This window comes from Balaenoptera musculus, chromosome 20 (assembly GCF_009873245.2).
Source record: "Balaenoptera musculus isolate JJ_BM4_2016_0621 chromosome 20, mBalMus1.pri.v3, whole genome shotgun sequence".
Lineage (NCBI taxonomy): Eukaryota > Metazoa > Chordata > Mammalia > Artiodactyla > Balaenopteridae > Balaenoptera > Balaenoptera musculus.
Window position 1 is genome coordinate 1602208 of NC_045804.1, and position 27803 is coordinate 1630010.

Consider the following 27803-nt stretch of genomic DNA (forward strand, 5'->3'; position numbering starts at 1 on the left):
AGAAAAGCCCTCTGATGCCAGGGCTCCACCTCCAGATTCTGACTTGATTGGACCAGAAGATTCTAATGTCCAGACAAGACGGAGAATAATCATACCAGCGCCGAGGGGAGGGGTGGAGCAGCAAGATGAAAACGTCTCGGTCCCCGGATTTCCGCTCTTCCTTGGAGTCCACTCACCCTGGGCCGCCTCCTGCCTTTGAGCAAGGATGTGACAGAGACAGAAACCCCTCCACGTGTGAACCACTGCCTCCCTTCCAGGCTTCTTTGTTACTGCTCTTTGGCCTGGACCTCACCTAGTCCAACCAGGGAATCCTCCAGTCTCCCATAATTGATGCTGGGCTTGGTTTCTCTGTAGGACCCTGGGGGCCTAGGAGTACAGCCCCCCAACACAAGTATGCAAGTCCAGGGTTGAAATTCTCCTGATTTCTAGACACACTGGCTGCTGGTAGGGTATGGATTTGCCTTTAATCTCATTGTAGACGAGCTTTGCAAGTAAAGGCATCAAATTAACTGGCCTGCTCGCCTTCCAAGAAAGATCTGGCCGATTTTGCTTACTCTCTGGGAGAAATGTTTCCTTTCCCCTAGACGAGGGACTCTTGTGAGCCCCGAAGAGTGGATTCTGTAGAATCTAAGATGAGACACTCTTTCAGTGGTGAAGCATCTGTGTTCCCTGCAGGGGCAGTGAGTCCGGGTCTTGGGCACACACCTACCTGCATTCATCTTCAGAGGCGTGCAGAGAGATGGCTCAGCGGCCCCAGTACTTATGGGCTAAATAAGGTAAGTTGTCTGAGGTTACAAGCAAGTGAGGGGCTCCTACCTGCTAACTGGTTTCTGCTGAAGCTGAGGATTAACGGTGAAGGGCATAATGAGTGTTTGGCAAATCACTTACTATCTTTTCTCCGACGAGGACTTTCCAGGCAACTTTTAAGAAATGTTTTATTCACCACGTAACCCTTAATCTCAACCCACTGTCCAATCCAAGTATGAGCCCAGCGGGACCCTTTGGGGCAACACTTCAGGGCTTTGGGCAGAAACCAATGACAATGTCGAGCAGCACAGGGCGTAACCCGTAGCTTCGAGTCCCGGGCTCCTCCACAGCGGCACTGAAATTTGAGACCAGATCATCTTCCGTCGGGGGTGAGGGCTGCCCCGTGCGCTGTAGGATGTGTAGCAGCAACCCTGGCCTCTGCCCGCGCGATGCCAGGACCGCTCCCCGCCCCAGTCATGGCGTCTGAAAATGTCTCCAGGCCCTGCTCAACGTCCCCTGCGGGCAGAGCTGGACGCTGGTTGAGAACCGGTGCTCTAGATGAACTCCACGCATTGAGAAGTCACAGCTGCCTCCACAAGGGCTCAGCGCAGACTGCACTCATAGGGGGTGCTCCGTCAATGCTTGTTGCGGCTCCGTCAAGGCGTGTTGCGTTAATAATTGGAGGAGAGGTGGGCGGGGTGCACCGAGGCCCAAACCTCCAGAAGTGCCTCCTACGTTCGTGCAGCGGACGTGAAAATGTGCGCTCAGGGGGCAAATGGACTGAGGGTCCCCAGCACGTCCACACCAGGGCCAGGCTGCCCACGGGGGCTCCCAGCCAATGACCTTGCTTGGTGGGGGTCCTAAGGCAGAACCATTCTCACAAGACACCGGCTCAAGGACACCCGGGCAGCCTGGCCAAAACTTTCTTGGAAATGCTCCGCCACCTGAGACTCCCTGCCCACTGCCTCCCCGCCCACCGCCTCCCCAGAGGTCAGCCCCGCACCGTGGTCGTGGTCCGAGAGCCCTCCCCCTGTTCTCCAGCCTCCACCCATCATCCTTCACAGGTGTCTCCCCCAGCAATCCCCTTGCCCACCTCATCCCATCTTGGCCTCTGCTTCTGGGCGGATCGGAGCACACCTGGCATTCTAGAAGGATGCCTTTCCCCAGCCCCCTCTTCCTGTGTGATGCCACAGCCTGGGGCTTCCTCCCGGGGGGCTCCGTTGATGAGAGCATCACAGAAAAACCAGTTTAGACAGGGAGGGAGTTCTTGGAAGTGATTCAGTTCCCTTGGTCCAGAAAACCAAAGAAGACTTGAGATTATCTCATAAATAGCTAATAAAACCAGACACACACTAACATTCCAATCCAAAAACACTTTGACAAGGTAACCTTTTATCGGTTTTAAGGCAGCAAGTCAAGTCCTCTGGTCCACATGCCTCTCTTCTGACCGAGGGTCAGGGTCGAGGGAAGGGGCTGGCCAGGGGGAGCCCAGCCGCAGCACTCTTCTCCATCATCCATCCGTCTTGTCTCTCCAATCCCCAAATATGATCTTAATGCGCTTTGGTTTAGAGCAAGCATGTCCCGCGGCCCCATCCAGCCGAGTGTGCGGGAGCGACTGCCTAGTCCGAGGCCCCGGGCTCAGCTAGCTTTGCCCTCGGCCAGGCTCTCCCAGGGGCAGATGACCTCCTTTTCTATGGCCTGGTCACTCCGTTCTCCTGTCCCCGTGTCCTCCAAGTCCATCAGGCAGGTCCCGCTCCCCATAGGCACATCCATTTTGATCTGGAAGAAGCTTCAGGCACAAGAGGAAAGCAGGTGTGTGGGGACAGGAGGTCACCAAATCCCCAACTCACCCTGACATCCCTGAAGAAGCATGGACACAGGTGCATTTGCCAAAAGCTGTGTGTGCAGGGATTGGCTCGGCGGAACCCTTTCATTGGGGAAGGAGGGAGGCTCCTATTTTCCTGCTGAATGAAGGATAACTCAGAAAATGCTTTACTTTCATTTTCAAGGGGCTTGAGTTTTTATGGTTTTGATGAATTCAGGATGTTCCTATAGAACATGCCAGGACTTAATCCTCAGCCCCTTTAAACTGCCTTCTGATGAAGTGGTGGCCACTGGAACAGCTTTAAAAGCCCCAAGCCTGTATGTGTGGCCTGGCTGTGGCCACAAAGCTAGAACATTCCCTCAGCAGAGCCAGTTGGGAGGAATCAACAGATATGTTCACCCTGGATCCTGACCCCTCCCCTCCCCCATGCCCGGATGCACAGCGCACAGCAGAGGTCAGATGCGAGGGTCTCCATGGCAACCTGCGACCTCAGCAGGCGCCTTCTTTCTCCAAGACCTGGCAGGGCCAAGCGCAGGAGCCTGTTGGTTGGTGCAAGGTTGCCCCCCCGCCTGCTGTCTCCCCCCCCAACCAAATAAAGATGGGGGCTGATTCTTTGTTTTGCACTGTCTGTAACTTTTCTTTCTGCCCCTGGTCCGGGAGTGATCAAGCGCCCCTCAGAGCCTCTGTTCTGCACCCAGAGAGCTGCTTCGGGGCAGGGGGTCCTCAGAGGTGGGAGCCGCACCGCCCACAGTGGGGTTTAGAGGGGCCACCCCTGCGCAGAGACTGGACACGGTCAGCACCCCTGCAGCGCCTCTGAGCCACCGGGCAGGTGTGTGCAGGAGGGGGTGGGGGAGGGGAGGGGGTGCCGGGGCCCCAGCACCGCCTGTGGGTCCCACTGCTGCCACTGACCTTTCCGGACCTTTAAAAATGCGACGGATTCATTAGATTAACGTTTTGGGGGTGGAGCAGGGTGGGTGCAAGAGTATAAAAAGGGGGAAAGAAGATGGAAAAGAAAGGCACTCTTCTCCTTTTCCTCAGAAAGACAGGAGAGGGCAGCACTGAGTGTCTGGAAACGACCCAGAGGCCGAGGAGTTTAATGGGCCTGTGGGTGGTGTCTGTTCTCCCAGAATCCTCCTTACCCAGCCCCCAGCCCCCTACTGCCCCCCTAGCCCAGCCCCCAGCCCCCTACTGCCCCCCTACTGCCCCCCAGCCCAGCCCCCAGCCCCCTACTGCCCCCCTAGCCCAGCCCCCAGCCCCAGCCCCAGCCCCCAAAACCTCGGTCCTCACCAGACATCCACGTGCCCGCGCGTGCGCACACAGACACACACACCCCTCCATCACACACACTCACACACACACCCCTCCATCCTTACTTGGCTGCTCTCCGGGACCTCGGTCGTGGCAGCTGCCGGCCCGCGTCCCCCAGCGGCTGCACCTTCCCGTGGGGCACAGGGGGGCATCTGGGGGAGAGCCTGGCAAAGGCCGGGGAGGCCAAGCAGCCTCGTCTCAGGAACCGGCCGAGGGACAGGGCCACGCGGGCCTTGGGAGGGGCCCGGGGCCGGGGCTGGTCCGCGGAGGCCCCGCCGGTCCCAGCATCCGCGCGCCTGCGGGCGGCCTCCCGCTTCTGCTCCTCGCCCGGGGAGCCCTCCAAGGCCACCGTGATGGGCGAGGGGCAGACGGTGCTGCTGGGCCGCCGGAGGAAGCGGCCGGGCGAAGGGAAGGGCCTCCGCGGCGAGCGGCAGCGCGGGGAGCGGGGGCTGCAAGGAGAGGGGGGCAGGCGGGTCCCGGTGTACACGGCCAGGTGAGGGCTGGGCGCCGCGCGCTGGCCCGGCTGCGGAGAAGGAGGGGGAGAGCGCCGAGTGAGCCGTGTGGCTGGTCCACGGCCCGCGGGCCGCGCTCGGCTGACCCCGCCGCCTGGGCCGAGGGCACGCCGCACACAGACCTCCCACCAAGGGGCCTGCCCGGCCCCAGGCCCTGGCCACGTCCCCAGAGCTGGGGGGTTGCACCCCAGGGCACAGACGGCCGTTCTTCCAGGCCTGGGACAGGGGTGTGGCCAGGCTGGATTTCCAATCGGCCTTGGACTCCGCCCCCAGCGAGCACCGCCTGCACCCACGGTCCATCATGCCCTCCCTTCTCCGTCCTCGGTACCGCCTGGAGTCTGGAGGTGTCTAACACCCTTTCCACAGAGCAGCGGAGGCGGCACGAGGAGCTCGTGCTGACCCCCCCCAGGCCTAAGACCACCCGTCTGGTCCTGAGCCCCGACCCGTGTCCACGGGTCTCCCCTGGGGATGACCGGGCCCACCCTTTCCCGTGCCCTTCCCCGCAGGCAGCGCAGCAGGACCTGGACCTTCCGCGGAGAAGGAGCCTGGAAACACAGACAAGGAGGTTATTGGTGGGGAAAGGGGAAGCAGGTCAGCAGATCAGCCTCCCCGGGCCACGGGGGCCAACCAGGGGGCAGGAGCATGGGGTCAGGCACGCTGTCGGGAAGGAGCCCGAGACAGCTTCGTCTGAGCTAACGGCGGAAGCTAGAATCCGACTCCTCAGCAGGAAGGCTCTCTGCTCTCACCTCTCCTCGGCCTGCTTTGTGTCCCCCCACCACCCCGAAGGCCTGCCCTGGCCACATGCCACATCAAAGCCCAGTGTGGACGGAGCTGGGGGCTGTGCTGGTCCTGGCGGGGAGAGGGATCCCGGGACAGCTGGGCCAACACTGCCTCCAGGAGAGAAATGCCTTCAGGGAAGAAAAAGCCTCTTTGAAACTGTCACCGCCACACAGACGTCCCCGTTAGAGGGAGCCACCTGTCCCCAGGGGCCTGGGCACTGCCCTGGGGCTGAAGGAGGGCAGCTCCGGGCGCTGAGCTGGAGTCTCCTGGCTTCCGAGGAGTGTGCTGGTCCCGACCTGAAGAGGGAAGGGCACATCCGAGAACAGCCCTGAGAGGAAAAGCAAGGCCAGGGGGCCACAGGGGGCTTTGCCGCCGGGGTGGGGGAGGGCCGTCTCCACTCTCTCCCACCAGCTCCCTGAAGCTCAAGCAACACTCGGTTCTGAAACAGCAGCTCGGAGCCGCTGATGCTGTTCCACTGCTCAGACAGGCCGACAAACCAGAGCCGAGGCCCAGAGCTGAGGCCACTGGGTTATTACACTAATCATCACTGCGATTACTGTTAACATGCAGTGACAATTTAGCAAATGTGAGTTCCTGGGCTGAGCACTTTATGTGGACTATTGCATTTATCTCCCAGAGCCACTCGGTGAGGCAGTCAACTCTCATTATGCCCATTTTACAGATGAGAAAACTAAGGCTTCCAGAAGCCAAGCCCCAGGAACGCGGGGAACAGTGAGCAGATTTTGTAAAACCAGGCTCACTGGCTCCGTAGTTTGCGTGGGTGACGCTAGCCGGATGTCTCAGTGCAGGCTGCAGGTCAGAATCGCGCAGGGTGCCCGTTACAAATGCAGATCCCAGCCCCACCCAAGACCCACTGGAGGAGAACCTCACGGGGGGCACTCAGGGAAAGCAAAGTCTCACAAACTTTGCGTGTGAGAAGGAGATGCTTTGCAAGTAAGCAAGACCCAGTAAGTTCGGGGAGCTGTGCACTGCACTTCCGACACCTGTCTCCTACAGGGCACAGCTTGCAAAGGAGAATAACAAGAGGGACGGCTGGGCCCTGATGAAGGGTTTGGGAGATGACTGTCAGGTGTACGGCCCTGCAGTTTATGAAGCACTTACGATGTGCCAGGTGCTCAACGCATCTATAACCACCCCATTTTAGAGACCAGAATACTGAGGACCAGAGGGGTTCAGTACCGTCCCCATGCTCCCACCACAAACCAGTGACTGGGAACATAGAACTCTAAGGTGGCACCAAGATGCCTGCCCCTGCCCTTCAGGATGGGTGTGAGCTGTGGAAGTCACGGGGCAGTCATCCCCAAGGTCAGGCTATGGCATACGGCACAGGCAACTCTAAAAAGGGATTATCCCGGTGACCCTGATCTCATCACCTGATCCCTTCAAATCTGAGTCTAGAAGCCAGAGAGACAGAAGTCAGAGAGGTTCGGCGCATGATTAGGAATTCAACAAGGGAGGAGTTCTCCACGGTTGGCTTTGAAGATGGAGGGTGGGGAGCGTGCAGCAAGGAGTTCGGGCGGCTTCTGGAAGCTGAGAGCAGCCCTCAGCCGACAGCTGGCAAAAACAAGGGGGCCCTCAGTCCCACAACAGGAGACGGAATCCTTCCAACAACGTGGAAGAGGCTCCAGATGAGAGCACGCACAGCCTCGCGACACCTTGACTGCGAACCCTGAACAGAGAGTCCTGCCCAGTCTCACCTGGCCAACTACGAGCTGATAAATGGTGCTTGTCGGTGCTAATCTGTCCCTCGGTGATCGCTAACTAATACAGTGACCAAATGAGACTCTGACCCCAGGTCTGTGTAACCCCAAAGCCTTTGCTTTTCCTACTGGTCCACGCTGCCAGCCCATTGCCTGGGGGCTTTGGACGGGACTTGGGGTCGTGGGCCAAAACGCCAAACTAGGAACCAGGCTTTGTTCAGAGAGATGGAGAGGCATCGAGTTAAGCGAGGACACACCCACCCCCAGTTCATTACCTTAAATCCCACTCACTCAGAATTTGCGGTCAACTCCTGCTATAATCCTCACTTTACAGATAAAAAAACAGAGGCTCATGGAGATGATGCAGCTTGACCAAGACGATACAGCTTAGGACGGCCAAGCCCCACCACATCCCCCTGCCAAATTCTGGCCCTTCCTCTCCACCCCACTCCTCCCCCCAGCACCTGCTTTTTTCCAGGATGAATGACAGGACACGTTAGGAAGATGGCTACTGTCCTGCTGCACCTACCTGGCCTGAGAAGGTCCCTTCTTCTGGGCAAACAGGCATCAGCCCACGTGGCCCTGGACACTCTGAGCAAGATGCCTTTTTCTACCCACTCACACCATGACCCTGGCCCCTCCTATACCCACCACGGGTGTGAAGCAGCAAAGCAGCGGCGTGCGAGGCACGTGGCAAAGAAATGACACAACAGAGACACAGTGAAGGAGTGCTTGGCTTTGTTTTGTGCTGCTGTTTTATTCTGCTGCAGAAAGAGCATGACATGGAGTGGGTTCAGTGGCATGAGAACACGAGCACAGGCTTTTCATGACAGGCAAAGCAGATGATGCAGAGACGCAACTCACTTTCCGTACAGAAACTGGCTGAGAATTTGCAGGAGACCCTGTGGCCACTTCCTGGGAGCAGGCAGGCGGAGAGGGCCGCCTTCCATGCACCGGTCCCCCCTTCCCAGCCCCTCTCACTCGCCCTTTCCCTGCTGCCCCCAAAAGCAAATGAGCACAGCTGGCCCCGTGGAGAAAAATCCACGTGGGCAAAGACCCCATTTCTCGTACCAGTCGGCTCATCTGCCACCGCCCAGTGCAAGACCTTCCCATCTTGAACAGACAAAACTGGGGACCCATGGACTGACCAGTCACTACACTGCTGCTGGTCAGCCCTCTCCTAGGAACTGCGGACATACGACATGACATCAATTCCCCACTCTCTTCCCCTCAAATATATCCTAATGGTCCCTGGAGAGCTAGACTCTGAGAGAGAAGAGAAGTAAGATGGCTTGGGTCAACAAGGCTTTAAATACACCTCAGGAAATGCCCTAAATAATAAAGAATAACGAACCACTGTATTGGGCAACACTGACAAATGCAAGGAAGAACAAGCTTACTTTAAGACCATGAAGCTACTAGGGTTGGTGCTGATGATACTGATGACAACAATGACGATAGTGATGGTGATGATGGTGATGATGATGATGGTGATATTGATGATGATGATGGTGGTGATGATGGTGATGATGGTGGTGATGGTGATGATGGTGGTGATGGTGATGACGGTGATATTGATGATGATGATGGTGCTGATGATGGTGATGTTGATGATGATGGTGATGGTAAGGATGATGGGGATGATGGTGGTGATGGTAATAATAATGATGGTTGTGATGATGATCACGGCAGCTAGCATTTACTGAGCACTTATATGCCAGGCATTTTCCTAAGCACTCTATTCTACTCCCTAGCCCTTGTATTTCCACTCAACCCTCACAACAAAAGCAGTCTTTTCTCTAAAAGCCAAGCCTGAAAATGAATCTTGGTACCTTATGGCATAACTTATATTCTAGCATCAGATATACACCACATGGGTAGAGAAACTCAAGCTGTTTACAATATGGCATTAATGGAATTAAGACGGTGCCTAAGTACGTGGCAGAATAGAGAATATCATAGTAATTTAAATGTATCAATACTATTGTCCAAATAAATACTATTTTTACACCATTTGAGATTCAAATGGACCCTGTGGGGCTACTGTTAGTGCATCAAAGCTGGCAGGAGCAGATACCAGTGGCTGGAGTCTAGAAGCAGACACACTTCCAAAACCTCAAAACTGGGTAGGGCTCCTTTCTACCAAACATGAGAATTTCCTGGTGGATCCCCCTCGACCCCCCAGGCCAGACAACTCTCCCCCATCTCTGTGCTCCGCTAGTATGTTGTACACCACCCAGACTAGATAGCCTCCATGCACCCTTGTCAGCCCCTTGAGGGCAGAGAACACCTCGGCCATTTTTGCATCTGTGCCATAGCACCCACCACGGGCTCTCACACAAAACAGGTGTTTAAAATACATTTGTGGATGGAGATTAAGAGGTACAAACTACTAGGTATAAAATAAATGATACCAGGACGTAATGTACAGCACAGGGAATATAGCCAACGTTTTATAATAAGTTTAAACAGAGTATAATCTATAAAAATATTGAATCACTATGTTGTACACCTGAAACTAATATAATATTGTAAACCAACTATACTTTAATAATAAAAAATATATAGAATACACTTGTGGAACGCATCCAGAAGTGAAGCCATGTGTCATCTCCCTTCCTCCAGAAGGGTAACGTGGAAGCACCCATCCGTCCAATAAGGAACGATAACCTACTTTGTTGACATGTCTGTGCCTCTCCTTTGACTGGGGATCCTTGTGTGTCTGACACTGAGAAGGTTTCCATCAATGTGTGCGCCACACCTACTATGCGTCTGACACAGTGCATTGGGTACTCTGCAGGAGGTTGACAGGCACATGAGGCAGACATGTCTCATGAGTGAGGAGTGGGCTGGTGAATCGCTGAGTCAAAGATGACCAAGACATGCTCTGTGTCCTGAAGAATTCAAGGTGCATTTCAACTCTCCCACCACCCCACCACCATTTTGCTAGGTGTGTAACCTCAGCTCACACAGGGGTAACTAGGATGGATGGCAAATACCTCCAGTTCCTTGCTTCTCAAACTTCCCCACAGAAGCAGGCCAAACAGCAGGAGAACTGGGCAACCATGCTCTCCCAGGAGTCTGAGGGCAAAAGCCTGAACCTGCCACAGCCAGGCATGAGATATCTTTGATGTCTCAGCTTTTATCTTAAAAAATTCATGTACATCTTGCAGTCTAATTCGTAATATATTCATGATTATTTTAATGTGAAATTTTAAAAATTATCTAACTTTCCTTCCATTGCAAATCTTCAAGTAAAACTGATGCCCCAGGCTGGGTATGCTCCTGGAATTCACTGAGTCTGGTTTGAGAAACATGGATCTGGTCCCAACCCCTCATTTCAAAAATTATGAAGCAGAGAGGTGAAGTGACTTGCTCAAGACCACATGGCTAGCGACAGAATGAGGACAAGAGCCTAAGAGGCCTTCTCCAAACCCAGGGCTCTTTCCACCCACCCATCCATCCACCCATCCATCCATCCATCCATCCATGTAATGTGTTTATGCAGAATTCACTAGATCTAAAGCATCAGATTCCAAATAGTGAGTGAGACACGGTCCCTTCCCTCATGTCACTCAGTTTACAATGGTTCATCACCTGAAATTTCCGCTTGAGGCGCTGCCCCTGAGTTGGAGGACTCCAACATTCTTCAAAAGAGAGATGAACAAAGCATCTCTCTAGTTGCTCTTCCAGAGTGTAAACCAGTCTATGACTGGGGAAGACGGGGAGAGTAATAGAATCCCTTTGCTAACATGAAACCAAGAGCCTCAAACCTCTTACAATGGCCTGGAAAGCCCCTGATGGCCTGCCCTGCCCACCTCTTGAACCTCATCTGGTACCACTGCCCCTCTGTCTACCAGGCTCCTTTCAGCTGGCCTTTCAGTCTGAGCCATTTCCCACCTCTGAGCCTTTGCTCATGCAGCTCCCTCTGCCTGGAAAGTTCTTCCTGCCTCACCTGCACTCCTTCTACGGCCAAATCTTTTGCATCCTCTGCTTATCCGCCACCACCTCAGAGAGACCCCCTGAGTCCACACATGTCTCATCCCCCTACTACGGCACCATATGCATTAAAGCACATTCTATGGGTTTTATCATATTTTTGTTTGAGTTGCCGATTGCAAGGATGGCCTCAGTTCTTCAGCCCTCCACATCTCCCTGTCTTTTGCCAGGAGACTTTGAAATTTCTCTCACTGAAGAGGTAGAATCGATTTCCCCAGCACTTGATTCTAGGCTGGATTTGTGACTTGCTTTGGTTATTAAGATGAGGTACCAGTTCCAGGCCTTCATCTCAAGAATCTTACGTGCTTCCACCAACTCCCCTGCAATTTTGCCATCCTCATAGGATCATGCCCAGGCCAGGCTGTTGAAGGATAAGAAACATGTGAGCAGAATCCTTCAACTCATCCCAGCCTAGGCTGCCACAGATCAACCCTCACCAGGCGTGGGAATGAGCCCCACCAAGATCAACAGAGCCACAGAGATGACCCTATATGCATAAGCCATGAACACTTACTCTTCTGTACCACTCTAGTTGTGTGCTTGTTTGTTACACAGCAGCAGCTACCTGATACACTACCTGATACACCTTATTTTTTTGTCAGTCCTGGACTATAAGCTCCATGAGGCAGGGACCATGTCTATGTTATTCACCAATGCCTGGCACATAATAGGAGCTCAGTTAATTTGCTGAGTGAGTCTTCTTGATGTAGAAGGTCGGTACCTTGTTCATCCACTTATTTTATCTCTTTTGCATTCTTACACAGGTGTACAGGAGCAAACCCAACTTCAAGAATTACATTTAGGCCTCCAAGGTCAGAGCTGGAACTGTCCTGACCACCCCCACCCCCCACCCCTGACCACAAGCTAGCCTAATCTAAAGCTACGGAGGAGGGAAGCACCAACATCTAGATATCCCAAAGAGTACTATCTTTGACCCTGACTCATTTTGAAAATGTCACAGACCTCTAACCATCCCTCCTCCCATGAATGAAGACATCGGCACCTTCGTCCTTTAACCAAAAAGATGCTCCATTTTACCTGGACTTCTCTGGAAGCCTCTGGCCTAAGTCCTTCATTCCTACAAGCTACTAATTCCCCTGGCATCATGTAAAAGGGGGATGGGGAGGCAAAAGCGAAGGAGAGAGCCCACCAACCCTCAAAACTTAGGACTAAGAACAAGCTCAAAAGAAATGTCTCAGCAGAGCTTCTCCAGGCAGGTGTGACAGAGGGGCCCCAGGAAAGGGCATCTACAGGGGAGCCCTGCAGCCAGCCCCTGGTTGGGGGGCCCGTCCCTGGCTGCTTTAGAGGCAGAGTCTAAATTGGAGAGACGGAAGGAGGAGCTTCATGAAGCTACTGGAAACAAACGTGCGGAACGACACCCTGGGGGTAGTTAACTACGCCCTTCTCGCCAATGGCGGTTCACGAAGCAGCTTTTCCCTCTGGCTCTCACCCCCAAGGACTCCGGAGGGTAAGACAGGCGATGTCACAGCAACGGATTCAGGTGCAGCCCCCCTCTCCCCCCCTCCCCCGTGCCCGCCCGGCCCCTTGGCGATCTGGAGGGGTAGGAGGAAGCCCAAGACAGGGGTCCGAGGAATCGGGGGTGAACCCAACTGGCCCACCGCCCCATGAATGGGGAGCAGAACCCTCTAGACTCTCCCCCTACCCCCTCTGCCGCCCTCGCCCGCGTGCTTCCCCCCCCCCCCCCCAGGAATAAATAAGTAACTGTGGATTTATTTGGGAGGCAGCTCTTTTCTGAGTTGGCTCCTGCGGTCCAGCTTGCTCATGACCTGGGTGATGTCCACCGTGTTGGCCGCTTCCCGAGCCTTGGCTTCTTCCTCCAGCTGCCTGAGGATGACGGGACTTGGGCTGGAGCGCAGGGGGCGCCGCATGAACGGGAGGCTCGATCTGAACGGGAGGAGAGAACGGTGGTCGGTGGAGGGCCACGCGCTCCCCGAAGCGACACTGGCACACCGGGCGGGAGGTGAGGCCAGACTCCGGATCGGCCCCTTATCCCCGCGGGGAACCTCAAGGGGGGCCCTCAGAGGCACATCCAGCCGTGGCTCTTTTCTCCCCGCTGGGAGGATGGGACCAGACTGAGGACCAGCTGCCATCAGGTCTTAGGCTTAGACGCGGCCGGGAAGACTCAGATGGCGCCAAGTAAGACCACCTTTCATGAGGTTTAGAAATCAACGAGGCATCTTATCTTCCTGGAGGCCCTTCCAGAAAGAAGCGGACAAGGAGGGTCTGGAGACTGGAAACCCAGGGGTTCTTGCCTCCAGGGAGAATTGGAACGCTTGTTTTCAAAAGCCAAGGTTCTGGGAAGGAAGGAAAGAGCGAGGTCATCGAAGAGCGAGGCTGCGCGGGCAGAGCAAGGGGAAGGGTCCGGAAGAGGGTTGACGAGCAGCCGTGCGCTGTGCGCGTGCACCACACCCGGCGGACCCTCCCTCCAAAGCGCTGTGCGCATGCGCGAGCCGTCAGCCCGTCCGCGAAAGCAAAGCGTGGATCCCCGACCCCAAACGCTCCACCACGACCTCGGGAGCCACGACAAAGCTCCAGGTATCTGAGTGAGGCAGGCGATGGAGAGCAGGCTTGGAAAATAAGCATTTCAGCAGCAAGGGGAGACAAAACCTAGGACCTCCCCAAATTTCAGGACCACGCAAGCCCCTGGAACTCCAGCATCCGCCCTAGGGAGAAAGAGGGCTCCCCTACCCGTAAGTCAGGGCTCCCACCAGCCCTGACTTCCTGGAGCTCCATGTAACTTGTTCCGGAAAAATTAAGTTTTGTGCGCTGTCTCACGCCTGAGAGTCACGGGACAAACTCATACCCGCCCTGCCGTCCCCACATAGTTCCAGGCCGGGCTTCCCACGCCCCACGGGGGTGTTCTCACTCCGGGTAGCGGTGACAGCATCACCGGACCGCGGTACCCGACCTCACAGCCGAGCACTGCACCTGTGGTCTAGTGCCACCCCAGCCAAGCACCCGGATGCCCCACAAAAGCTCTCAGCTGATTTCTCAGGTCTGTGTCAACTTAAAAAACATCTGGAGAGAGACATACGAGGCTCTCCTCCCTTCCCCACTACTTTCTGGCAGAACTTCTGGAGCTATTATGGCCCTTTCTTGTGGCTTAAAGAAAAGCTTTCAAGTCCCCAGGGACACTGAACTCCCTTCCTTACCCCGTGAACCTAGAAGAATAGCACCACAAAGACCTCCTTTCTCTCCTTTTCATAACAGGGCCATTATCCTCAAGAATGAAACCAAGTTGGGGTTTTTTTTAAGCTCCTTTGACAAAGGCTCTGGTCCAACCACCCCTCTTTTGAATTGACTGGAGACTCTGGAAAAAGAGCCCAGCGTGGGCTGAGCTGGCAAACGGGGCGGGGGGGCGGGGAACATCTACTAAGGGGGGGCCTGGGGAGGGGGGGACAGGACATGCGCTGGCGCTGGGAAAACCTCCGCCAAAGTCCTGCGTCTTTGTTCAAGCTGCCGTTTGGCTACTCTTTTGAATCTTCAGTCCCTGTAGGGTTTTCTTTTTCCCCCAAAAAAGGAGTTCAAACTGCCCCTCAGAACATTTCATCCTTTGCCCAAGGGCTCTGCCAGAAGGGATGCTGCATGTCTCCAGTGAGGAAGGTGAGAATGAATACAGAAGGCAGTCCCCCGGGGTCAGCAAGAATACTTAGAGTTTTCCTGTACATTTTCCCTAAGAGTCTATATTTTTCTTGGGGTGCAATCTGCTCTTCTTTCCACGGTCTTAGGCCGTTACAAAGGACATTACCAGGATGTAGCTAAATTAATTCCTACACATCAGTTTGGAGGTGGATAAGTGTAGCAATTAAAAAGCCAATGAGATGCTTCCATTTGTAATAAAGGTCATTATCCCAGCTCATAATCAAAACTCTTTGAAACCAGTGTTAGGGAAACAAAACTTACTGGCGGTAATTACTATGTACATCTTGCCAGCATGATTTCAGAGCATGGTGAAGACAATAAGGCAGTCAGACCCTAAAAAATACTTCCCAGTCCCCAATATTTTCATCCAGCAAATATCTTGATGATAGCCATTTGGCTGAAAGAGACCCTCCTTTCCCTGTAAACAAAGCAGCAGGCAATGAGTGATTGCAACCCATTCCACTTGCCTTCTCTTGGTGGTTTCCTGAGGCTCAACTGATCTGGCCAGCATTTCCTTATAGATTGGGGATTTTAAGTAGCGGGCATAAGAGTCCTAGCGGGAACAAGAGAAAAGCAGTTACTATGAGAGGGAAAGTGTCACATCAAACGAATACACTTGCCATTTCCCCAGCCTTCCCTCGGCAGTGAGATTGCAAAGTTAAGAGGATTTGTATCCTTGTGTGCAAGGCATTCAGATGTGTGTCTAAAGCCGCGGTGCTCAAGTGTGGTCCCCATGCCGGCAGCATCCATTTCACCCGGCCACTTGCTAGAAATGCACATTCTCAGGCCCACGCCAGTCCTGCTGAATCAGAGACCCGGGGTGTGGGACATGCTGAGTCTTAGCCAGATGCTGCTACCCTTTGCGCTGGAGAACCTGGTCCATAGCCGCCACCAAAGAATCTCGAGGGCTCTTCGGCGAAGTACGCATGCAACGGCAGACCCTTGCTTCCAACCTTGCCCACCCAGTACCTCCACTTCGAAGCCCACTCACAACCCCTTCTCCCCTGAATTTCAGTAGAAAGGCAAGAGAATACCAAACCCAGCCCAACCAAACAAAGCCCCAGGCTCAGACTCCTCTCGTGTGGCTGTTTGCTGGGACCCTCGGCAGGTTCAGGGAAGTCGCTTCCTCAACGCTTGCTCCCCGCAAGCCGACTGCAAACTCTAGTCGTAACATACATGGGACAAAGCCCACAGAAACATCTAGGAGAATTTCTCAACAACCAATTGAGAATTTTAAAAAATTTATTGAAACGGTACCATTCTAAAGACTAAGTAGTAGCAGTCAAAGTCATGAGAACTATGGGCAGAAGACCTAAATAGACATTTCTCCAAAGAAGACATCCAGATGGCCAACAGGAACATGAAAAGCTGCTCCACGTCGTTGATCATTAGAGAATGCAAATCAGGACTACCACGAGTTATCCCCTCACACTGGTCAGAATGGCCATCATCAAAAAGTCTACAGATAACAAATGCTGGAGAGGATGTGGAGAAAAGGGAACCCTCCTACACGGTGGGGGGAATGTAAATTGGTGCAGCCACTATGTCATGACGGTCTATACGACGACTGCAGAGTGAGAAGCCTTAAGAAGGCACGCAGGGGCTTCCCTGGTGGCACAGTGGTTAAGAATCCGCCTGACAACGCAAGGGACACGTGTTTGAGCCCTGGTCCGGGAAGATCCCACATGCCACGGAGCAACTAAGCCCGTGCGCCACAACTACTGAGCCTGTGCTCTAGAGCCCGCGAGCCACAACTACTGAGCCCACGTGCCTAGAGCCCGTGCTCCGCAACAAGAGAAGCCACCGCAGTGAGAAGCCCGCACACCGCAACGAAGAGTAGCCCCCGCTCACCACAACTAGACAAAGCCCATGCACAGCAACGAAGACCCAATGCAGTCAAAAATAAATAAATAAATAAATAGATTAAAAAAAAAAAAAAGGGCACACAGCCTCTGCAGGCAGGCAGTCCTCCCTGGCCAGAGGGCTCAGGAGCACACGGAGGGGTCAGCCGGGCAGGCAGGAGGAAGAGAGAGTTGACAGCTCTGCATCTAACACCAGCAAAGCAGAAACCACACATTCTCTCCCTTTTCCCCACATCTAAAGAACCTTCCCGGTACCTGGGGAGGGAAGGGCTTCCGGGCCTCCGTGCACCCTCACCACGGCCGCGCCTACCTTCTTCATGAGCATGTAGATGTGGGTCTGCGCGGCGTCCAGCACGTAGCGGTGGGGATGCTTCAGCCCCCTGACCGTGATGTCCATGGTTTTGCCGTCTATGTTTATCCACCGCCTCGCCCCTGGGGCCAGGAACAGCCTGAGAGGGGGAGGAAAATGTCAGCAAAAGCAGCCAGACCGAGTCAGTGAATGAAAAGCTCACAGCTGCTTGGGAGCGAGGGGTTGACAGACGTGGCTTGGGTCCCCCGGGGTGAAAGTGGTCCTTTTCTTAGGAGACACTAAAGCATTTGAACAGGGCGTCAAGCAACGTTTCCTAGAAGCAAGAAAACAGCCCTGCCAGCATCGGGAATGTGAACTTGTGTTTGAGTTTGGAATTCCCAACCTCTGGCAGAGAGAGAGCAAAAAGTGGGTGGGGTGACCCTCCCCCAGCTTTCTCCCAGGACCTCCAGCCTCCCGGAGCAGGGGTGAGGTGTCCACAGCGCGAGGCGCGGTGACCGATGGGGACGCGAGGCGTGGGGGGCCTCCATCCAGTCTCCGACCTCAAGCGTAACCGGGGGTGGGGGGGCCGGCTGGGGTGCCGCGGGGAGGCCTCCCCACCAATCTGGCTCATCCTCACTTGTAAATCTCCTCCGCTTTCTCCTTGACCTTGGACTGATCTCCGTACTTCAGATCTTCACAGGCTTCCCAGAATCCCAGATTCTCCCCTGCGCGGGCCGGGGGGGGGGGGGGTGGGGGGCGGGGGCGCGGGCGGGGGAAGGGTCCACGGCGGCAGCCGGACAGGAGCCCAGACGGGAGGGGAAGGGAGGAAAGAAAAGAAACGGGTCAGCTGGGGTACATCCCATCCTGGAGCGGTGAGCACGTCGGGGGCGGGACCACACGCTCCTTGGGAGGAGCCCGTCCTCCGTCCAGGGCCCGGAGAGGCTTGTTACCCCAGTGAGCGCACCTACGTGCTCCGGCAGTGAACCAGGGGGGCACGTGCCCTGTGTGCAGCCCTACGTGTCTGCCAGGAACCTACGCTTTCCCCCAGGGCACACAAGTCAGAGCTCAGATGAACCCCCAGAGGCGGTCTCGTTCCTCTTCATCCAGGATGTCGCACACCTTGCTTGGACAAGTGACATCTGATTAGGCTGGGACGCATGCGTCGCTGCTCTGTAGGTTTTCTCCGTGAAGGGTCCTGGTGACTTTGCTCCTGGTCGATGACGCACGTGACTCCCACCTCCTTTGTGCACAGAGAGCCGGTCTCTTAGGGCTCCTCGCGGGGCGTATTCCAGCCAAAGACCCTCACGGAGATGCTGCCGAAGCGGCGATGCTGATGGTCTGGCTCTCGAGGAAGGCCTGGTCACCTGAGCCAGAGAGTCTGCGCCTCTGGGCCCAGGAGAAAAGCCAGCTGCCGCCCCACCCCGTTCCCTTCCAACTTCTCTAACCGGTTCTCCCAGCCCCCAGTAGTGCGCACACCTCGGTGCACCATCCCAGGTGGCCAGTTTTCACCTGAGAAAATAAAGGGGGTCACTCCGGTGGGAGAGCAAGAGCTTATGTGTGCGTGTGTATGTGTGTACATTGTGCGTGCGCATGTGTCTGTGTATTCGCGTGTGCGCATGTGTGTGTGTGTGTGCATGTGGGGCGGGGGGGAAGTGAATCACGGAATGCCATGGTGGGCGGAAATGGACCAGATCATCCCCTCCTCTCCATTCCCAGTATTCTCTGGAAGGCTCCCAGGCATTTTAGACTGGAAAAGTTTGCACGATCCTAAGCTAGCTGACCTCTGTCCCGTAACTCTACAGAGCTCCTTCCTCTTCAGCATAAAGTTCAGGGTGTTCTTGGGACCGAGGTCACAAGCATGAGTAAACAGGCCAGCAGTGCTCTTAAGTGACAGCCGCTGGTCTCACAGCAAGCGCCCTGTAGACCACCTTGCCCACGGCAAGACAGTTAATTGCTTAAAGGTAAAATTAAATGAGCAATTATTCACACTAGTCAAAAGGCGGAAACAACCCACACGTTCATCAGCCGATGAATGGATAAACAAAATGTGGTGCATACATACAAAGTATTATTCAGCCTTAAAGAGGAAGGAAATTCTGACATAGCTACAATGTGGATGAACCTTGAAGACAGCATGCAAAGTGAAACAAGCCAGACACAGAAGGACAAATACAGTGTGATTCCATTTATATGTGGTCTCTAGAGTCGTCAAGTTCATAGAGACAGAAAGTAGAATGGTTCCCAGGAGCTGGCGGGGAGTGGAGGAGGGGGAGTTAGTGTTTAATGGGGACAGAGTTTCGGTTTGGGAAGATAAAAAAGTTCCGGAGACGGATGGTGGTGATAGTTGCACAATGATGTTAATTTCACTGAACTCTACACTTAGAATGGTTAAAATGGTAAGTCTTACGTTATGAATATTTTACCAGGGTAAAAAAAAATTAAATGAGCACAGAAAAATGTGTACGTGAATGTTCATAGCAGTACTACCCATAATAGCCAAAAAGTTGAAACAACCCAAATGTCCACCACCTGAGAAGTAGATAAACAAAATGTATCTTCACAGAATGGAATATTATTTGGTCATGAAAAGGAATGAAGCACTGTTACATGCTCCAGCGTGGACGGCCTTTGAAAATACTATGCTAAGTGAAAGAGGACAGAAAGCCACATATGGTATGATTCCATTTATATGGAAATATCCAGAATAGGCAAATCCATGAAAATAGAAAGTAAATTAGTGGTTGCCTAGGGCTGAGGGGGTGGGCCGGGGAGTTGGGAGCAGAGGAAGACAGAGAAAAGGGAGTGACTTCTGTGGGTCCGGGGTTTCTTTTTGAGGTGGTGAAAAGGTTCTAGAATTATATAGCGGTGATTGTTGTGCAACTCTGTGAACCTACTACACAGCACTGAACGGCAGACTTTAAAAGGGCATGTGAATGATACGGTCTGTGAATTTACAGCATGTGAAGCATATCTCAATTTTTTTAATTTTAATTAAATGAACTGATTATTTACCTGTTCTGTTCGTACCGGAAGCCTCGGGAATCTCATCCCGAGATCACCAATAGTGCTCTTTTAATAACGCAGGGAAATCTTGGGGATGGATTCTTACCAACACTAAGCAAGGCGTGGGTGGGATAAGCTCAGGGTGTAGTTTGTTAGCCGACCACTAGATGGCGCCGGATCCACTTATTCACCAGTTGCTTCCGGCCTAAAAGCAGCTCCCTTTCCCATCCAACTGTTCCGGGTTTTATTACCTCAAGGCAATGAGGCTTAATCAGAAAAAAGCGATTTTTCAAGAATCCATCTTAGCATGTAATGTGTGCACCCGGCAGTCAAACAGGCTCATGGCAAGTCCCGTGGGATGCTTTCAGGTGCAACCTCACAGGCCAGTGGGTCTTGGGGAGCCAGGCTGCGTCAAGGCTCGTGTGATGCTCCCCACGACTGGGGACTTGGAGAGAAATAAAGGGACCCCGTAAAAGTAAATCTTTCAGGGGAGGTGGTGAAGCCCATGGCACGCTCCGCCTAGGGAAGTCGGTCCTGATCTGGTCTTTGCTTTTCCCAGGTGTCTCCCACTGCAGTGTATTTACGAGGCTGCAGGGACCTCCCACAGTGAGCCGCCCGGGGCTGGGGTATAAAATGTGGCCCCATCCATTCCATTCAAATCCTCCAAGGAAGCAGCAGACCAGGAGCTGAGACAGTGGCTCTCGATCATGGCCACATGTCAGAATCACCTGGGGGGTTTTCAAGACTTCAGAGATTCCGCCCCAAACCAACTAAAAAGAAACCTCTGGGGATGGGATCCAGGTGAACTGAACGGGCGGCCACGGCAGAGGAGCCCTGAGCTGAAGAAAACCAGGCCCATGGCGGCAGCAGACCTGGGAGCTCGGGGGTGGGAGAGCCAGGGATCAGGGCGAGCCAGTGAGGGCAGCCAGAGCGGACGAAGCCTTGGAAACCTGAGTCATGTCCACGTGGATTCTGTGAGCAAAGCAATTCCCCCGACTGTGGGGCCCCCGGGAGCCGATGGAGAGGCCGGGTCCGGGGTGAGAGTCGGCCCAGGCAGAGCTATGGAAACACCTGCCCAGCATCCTTGGAGCCCTAGGCTAGACGTTCAGGAATATTTCTAAAAGCAAATATTTTATTTAAAAAACTCAGAGACCCACCACTGAATTCTTTCTTGAGAAAGTACTGGAAGCTCTGTCGGCCCTTGGGGTCTCGGATCAGCTCGCTGAAGTTGAAGGCCCATCGTTCCACCCGCATCTTGGTTGGGATTTCCACCCTGCAAGGACCACGATTTGTTAAGTGCTCCAGACACTCGGGGGCTGTGCCAGGGGGCGGCCTGGGTGGGGCGAGGAGGCTTCAGCCCCTGCTAACCTCCGCGAGTCCCCCGGCCCAGGGCACGACCCAACCCTCCCCTCCCCCATCCCCGCACAAACAAGCCGAGTAACCCCTTGCTTGGAAAATGCAGCCTCAGACACGTCCCCTGGGCCTCGTCTCAGGATCTGGCCTCCCCAGCGGGGGGAAGGAGGCCCCCAGCAGAGAGCCTCACGCTAACCCTTCAGGGCAGAGGGCCCTGCACGCCTCCTCCAAGGCCTGTGGAGACCAGGGGGCCAGGCTGCCACACCAGACCAGAGAGAACCCCAGAACGGCCCCGGGGATGGGTGCTGCGGCCACTGCCACCCCCTCGACCCCCCTTCCCTACGGGGACATCTGGTGACCCTTCCTGCCCTGCTTCAGGCCTCGTGCCCCCAGGCAGACACCCCACAGGCCCTGCCAGCCGTGCACCCTCTCCCAGAGCCTCCCCTACGATGCCAGGCCCACTCCACCCCCGCTCGTTCTGAACATGCCTCGATCTCAGGAAGGACACGCGAGCCCAGCTAGCATGGGATGGGTCTCACGGTCTAGAAAATCCGGAAAACTGTTGGCTTTTCTCCTATTCCTTATGGAATTCTCCGTAACCCAACACAGCCCCTTGGAAACAGAGGTTCCCAAGTCCCAGACACCACGTTGCCCACTGATGCAACAGCTGAAACCGTGGCTGGGTACAAGTGATGTCTGTGGGATCTCAAGTCGGTCAGGCGAGCTTACACTTCCCTAACATCAGCGTGGAAACAGTAAGAATCCCGGAATAACAGCTACCACTTACGGAGTCACCATCTGTGACGCACTGTGCTTTACACACACACCCATCGCTGGGTCCCTAAGGGAACACGGCCAGCTGGATAGCATCGTCCCCACTGTATTTCCAAGACGACAGAGGCTCAGAGAGGGTAAACCCTTGCCCGGGCCCACACAGTAAGAAGCAGGGCCCGGCGTCAAACAGGTGTGCCAACTTCAGCGGACATCAGAATCCCCTGGGAGACTCATTAAAACACGGACTGCTGGGTGCCATCCCCCAACTTCCCGATTCAGTCTCGGGTGCGGCCCAAGAACTTGCATTTCCCACGAGTTCCTGGAGGATCCTGATGCGGCTGGTCCGTGGCCAACCCTGGGGGCGGACGCTCCGAGCCCGTCCTGTGAACCCTCGCTGCTCACTGAGATCAACGGGCTGATGGGGGTGAGGAGGTAAGCCAGGCCAGTTAACAAGAGGCTTTGGAGATAAGGGCTGGATATTGGGTTTTCGTCCGTTTTGTTTGGCCGCACTGCGCGGCATGTGGGATCTTAGTTCCCAGACGAAGGTTTGAACCCGCATCCCCAGCATTGGAAGCGCAGAGTCTTTACCACTGGACCACCAGGCAAGTCCCTGTTTTTGTTTTTGTTTTTTAAGCTTCCCAGGTGATGTTAATACCGTTCTAAAATCTAAACCATTAAGAAGAAGGCCTCCCATTTTTGGGGGGGGGGTTCATCTGGCATCCACCCAGTACCCTCTGAGCAAGGGCTCCTACATAAGCATCACCTCTCTTCTTCACCAGCAAACCTCTACCTCAAGCTTCCATACTCTACTCTCCATTTCACGTAGCATCCGGCAGCATCCACGCCTCCTCCCCAAACCCTCTCAGGACGATCCCTGTCCTGGCCAGGTGGCCCTGCCTTTTCCCCCACAAGACCCAACTTCTGCACATCCTTGTGCACGGGGAGGTTCAGGCTGCCTCTCCCTTCTGATAACTGCGAGAGAGACACAAGCTCCAGAAAACCGTCCTAATAACTAGAGGCCCCGGAAGACTCCCCAGAAGATGGTTCTAGAGTCTTGGGCTCTGCGGTGGACCCCCGACTCCAGATGAGCGCCCTCCTTCACCTGTCCGCTGCCCACAGCGGGCTACACGGAGCGGGTGAAAGGCCTCCGCAGCTACGCCTGCTCACCCGGCCGGATCTGTGCCTCCTGGGTGTTCCTCATGCCTTAGGTGGTGATGGCCTTGGCGTTGACCCAGCTGTGGCACGTACCTGACGCCCTCTGTCTTTCCAATCTCCCCACCCATCTCACACGCTCATCCCGGCCCCTTCTCCCTTCTCCTCCTCCTCCTCCACCTTTCCCTCTGAGCTGCCCTTCTCTTCTTCCTCCCTATGTTAGCTTGGGCTTTTCCTTGCTGCATTTTGGCCTTTGCCCCCTCTTCCAGACGACAGATTTACGCGGACACAGGTAGCAGCAACAACTGTTCAAATTTCACAAACAGCAAAGGAGTGAGTGATGTAATTCCCCAAGGCAAGTTTAGGGCTCTGCCTTCCAGGAGCTTATTTTTACTCTAATCAGAAGTCAAAAATGCAAAGCCATAAAGATGATTGTTTTCTTTTCGAAAACGATCTATGTATTGTTAAAACAGAGTTACCGCTTGACCCAGCACCTCCATTCCTAGGTACATACTCCAGAGGAATGAAAAACGTATGTCCACATAAAAACTAGCACACGAACGTTCACAGCAGCACTTTTCACAATCGCCAAATGGCAGACACAACCCAAATGTCCATCGGCTGATGAATGGATAAACAAAATGTGGCATATGCATATAAATTAATATTTTTCAGCCATAAATCGGGATTGAGTATGAATACCTGCTTCAGCATGGATAAGCTTTGAAGGCATTATGCTAAGTGAAAAAAGCTAATCACAAAAGACCACATATTGTATGATTCCATTGATATGAATGTCCAGAATAGGCAAACCTCTGGAGACAGAAAGTTTAGTGGTTGCCGAGGGCTGGAGGGTTTTGGGGGGAGGGGGATTTGGAGGGTAACAGCTAAAGGGTAGGGGGTTTCTTATTTGGGTGATGAAAACATTCTAAAATTGTGGTGATGGCTGCACAATTCTATGAATATAGTAAAAACCGTTGAATTGTACACTTTAAATGGGTGAATTATATGGTGTGTGAATTCTAACTCAAAAAGTTACTTTTAAAAGGACCCCGATATCTCGAATACATACAGTTTGGCATTTAAATCCCAGAACTGGGTGTCATCCGTTACCCAAGGATTGCTAGGAAGGCAGCCCGACATGATGGCGTCATTGGACGAAAATTGCTCACTGTACTTGACGATCCTGAAAAGCAAACGGAAAGCGATTTCCTAGAAGTTCAACACCCCAGAGACCAAATCAACACTCAGGTTGATCGACCAAGCTGTCCTCCTTCAACCTGATGGATTTCGTTACATACTTGTTACTGTCTTCTTAGAAGAACGCTCTAACAGCCCTCGGGATTGGCAGGTGTTAAACAAGATCTGTCCTATTCTAGTTGTGAAATGAAACGTCGTCTCCCAAACCAGTTCTTTGTGACTTCTCTGTACCTATTTCATTAAAATACAGCCTCTTTACATTTGATCACGAGTTTTCAAAATGCAAAGCTGACTCTGTTTGCACGTGTTCACACAGGTGTCTTGGCACCATCTTGGAAGCACAAGGTCACCACGGACTCGGTGAGATTCTGTTGCCACCCTGGGGTCCACCCTTGGTCAAATAATGCCTGCATTTGGGAACTCAGACCCAGTATTCAAAACGGTGGTCTCATTGAGACAAATGTGGGCAAGAGCTAATTCCTCCTAGTCGGGTTAGACCTTCTGAGTCAACACGTGTCCTGGTATCTGGCAGTTTGGAAAAAACCTGGCATGCCTTCACCCTATAGGTGGGGATTGCATCCGTAGTATACACGTAAGGCACCTGCCACGAAGTCTGCCCACAGCCATGAGAGTTTGATAGAGCAGGACCATGCCCGAGAGATACACCAGAGCTCTCGGTTTACAGTTCTGTGCAGAACTCAAGCCCCTGGGCTCCATTTCCCCCAAGACCTTCTTATTCTTACCAGACCTTTTCAGTGGAGCAGCTGAAGGGAAGGGGAAAAAATGCATCCACAGGTCCAAACAGTATAATGACGTCAAAATTATGGTAATGAGGCTCTGAGACAAATAAAACTTGGAAAGTGGGCCTACGGAGTATCCAGTGTAGTCTTTGAACCTCCTCTAATGGACTTTCTATTTGGTTTCACGGAACTGGGTTTCTGGAACATCAGAGTAGATGGGTCTGACTTTATCACAGAACAATGAGTATCATTATAACCCAAAGCGAGCGCCCACCGAGCGCCCGGGTGCAGACCCACCTGTGACTCAGCAGCCACAGACAGAAGTCACTGCAAAAGGTGGGTGAGGTCAGGGCATGTATCTTCGGGCAGGTGGTAGTTTTGCAAACTAGGGGTTTGGGAGGATGTCAAAAGATACTTGAAGATTTTTACAAGAGCCTAACCCTAACCGCATTGGAAGAAAGGCACTGGACAAAACACAGTATCTCCCACCCCGATCGGTACCTGTGGTCAGAATAAATGACTAGTCATGTTGTGTGTCCCCAGAAATCAGCCAAGTCCATTTTCAAGTGTGCAAAAAAAATCGCAGAGCTAGAAAGGTGATCCTCCAAGGAATTCCACATTTTGAAAGGGTAATTGCTTATATTTGGGGGGCACTAAACCTTTTCATGTCTTCCAAATAATGCCCTCTGGGGGACTGGATCAAAGTAGCCTGAACGTTCAAGGATCAAACATAAATTTCCAGTTTCTCCCAATGGGATTTTAAATCAAACATTAACAACGGATACTTATCAGTACATTGAACTGCAGAATCCAGCCGGTGAACTTTTGACTCTTCCCACTTTCCCATCCACACAGACAGGCTTGTCTAGGGCCTCACCCAGCCCTGATTTTGCCTAGCCCGAGACCTGGAGACTAGCACTGAGTGAAGAAGTAGGCACTAAACCCCCAAGAGACTGCTTTTGTCCCTCTGAGTCCTTCAGGCTCTTATGTCAACCTATGACTTGTCAAGCTCGCCTTGAAGCAGTTTTCCTCCTGCCTAACTATCGTGCAAACCTCACCAAGACCAACAAAGCAGGGACATACCCGCCAAGGGACACGGAAGACTTCACCGTGGACCTCATTAAGGCCTGTCGGTAATACATGATCTGGAAGAGACACAGTTGTTAGATGTCCAACTGCCCCACCGGGGTGTCGCCAACGCCGACACACACATATGGCTCCAAACCAGAAGCCATGTCCCCAGCAAAGCACCCCGTTCCGTTCCCGCAAGCCGGCCACCCCAGGACCAGCAGGGCTCAGGTCTGCAGCAGATGGGTGGCCCCCATGCCTCCTTCACTCATCTCATCGTATGTTAGTCTCGGAAAAGGCACCAACTGGGAAAAAAAAAGTTCTAAGGTGCGTTCAAGTGAGACATGGGATAGACACAGAAGCTTAGCTTTGCCCCCAAATGCCTCTGACTCACAGAAGCAGATCTAACTAACCTCACGGCCAACACTCCCCAGGGCTCTCTGTCTTGTGCCCCGGATACAAGATTTGCCAACACAAGTAGCCTGTCACCCTGGACAGATGCCGAGCGGCCCCGTAACGGTAGCAGCAGGGACCAGGGTGGATGCACCTGCCCCATGTCCCTCAGATCTGAGCCTCCGGAGGGCATCTCACAGCCCGACCCTGACCCTGAGCGTCAGCCCCATCCAGATCTTACACGAGACGCTTTGGCATTCTGTGCCGTCCGTTAATCGGGAAACAACTGTTTGAACGTCACACATGGTTTTCATTTCATCACTGAGTGCAGAGCAAGAAGCCAAAGTACATATAATTTGTTAAGAGGATTAAAAATCAGACTTCCCTTGAAACTGGGAGACTAATTACCTCTTTTCTGACAGAAACCACTGTTTGTTTCTGTAAAACAAAGAAGCAAAAACCGTTAAACAGATGTCATGAAATCATTACAGTCCAGTAACCCACTTGAAAAATAAAAACCCTTCCCCGAGAGGAAACTGCCCGTCTCTTTTGACTTAAAAGATAGAATTTCCCCATCACCACCCCTTCCACGCTATTCTACACAACTACTAGAGAATAAGATCAACTAAGAGGTTTGGTGAGGGAAGGGGATGCTTTACCACTGTAACTTTATCCTACTCTCCTAAAAGCCAAGATGAATTGAAGACTAAGTTTGGGATTGCTCCCAACCCACCGTAGCGCCTACAGAACGTCTGAAATGGAATGGGGGAGGGGGGGAAACTAGCAACTTGACCAATACCGTATGTTGCGGGGGGGAAAGCCACGCTGTCAAAAACAAAGCACACGGGCTTCCCCGGTGGCGCAGTGGTTGAGAATCTGCCTGCTAATGCAGGGGACATGGGTTCGAGCCCTGGTCTGGGAAGATCCCACATGCCGCAGAGCAGCTGGGCCCGTGAGCCACAATTACTGAGCCTGCGCGTCTGGAGCCTGTGCTCCGCAACAAGAGAGGCCGCGATAGTGAGAGGCCCGCGCACCGCGATGAAGAGTGGCCCCCGCTTGCCACAACTAGAGAAAGCCCTCGCACAGAAACGAAGACCCAACACAGCCATAAATAAATAAATAAATAAATAAATAAAAAATTAAAACAAAGCACACAATTAAAAGACTCAAGAGAAGCCTCCACTGCAAGCTGAGTCCAAGAGCTGAGCTGTAACGTGGAAGAGCTCACACCGGGCCCTATCCTCTCTGAAGCCGCTGAAGCAAGTTCGCATCCTCTCTCTGGACTTTTCGAGTCATAGCCGAGGAAGGAGGGCTCCAAGAGGGGCCCCACGTTTAGGGTCTTGGAAGCTCCTGGAAACCATTCAGACCTGTCTCCTACTGAACTCTCCTACCCTCTGACAGGCTTCCCCGGTAC

General features: G+C 53.4%; 1 protein-coding gene across 1 annotated transcript in view; it reads right to left on the reverse strand.

Moving 5' to 3' along the window:
• Positions 1–948: 948 nt before the first annotated feature.
• RGS9 (regulator of G protein signaling 9) overlaps positions 949–27803 on the reverse strand; it is a 66040-nt gene continuing 39185 nt past the window's right edge. The window contains exons 10-19 of the mRNA XM_036837854.1: positions 26798–26827; positions 26012–26073; positions 24061–24174; positions 20867–20982; positions 17344–17431; positions 16728–16866; positions 15023–15108; positions 12680–12797; positions 3946–4403; positions 949–2536 (exon numbers count right to left, since the gene is read on the reverse strand). Of these exons, the coding sequence (XP_036693749.1) occupies positions 2386–2536; positions 3946–4403; positions 12680–12797; positions 15023–15108; positions 16728–16866; positions 17344–17431; positions 20867–20982; positions 24061–24174; positions 26012–26073; positions 26798–26827 (1362 nt within the window). The 3' untranslated portion in view covers positions 949–2385. The remainder of the gene's footprint in view (positions 2537–3945; positions 4404–12679; positions 12798–15022; positions 15109–16727; positions 16867–17343; positions 17432–20866; positions 20983–24060; positions 24175–26011; positions 26074–26797; positions 26828–27803) is intronic.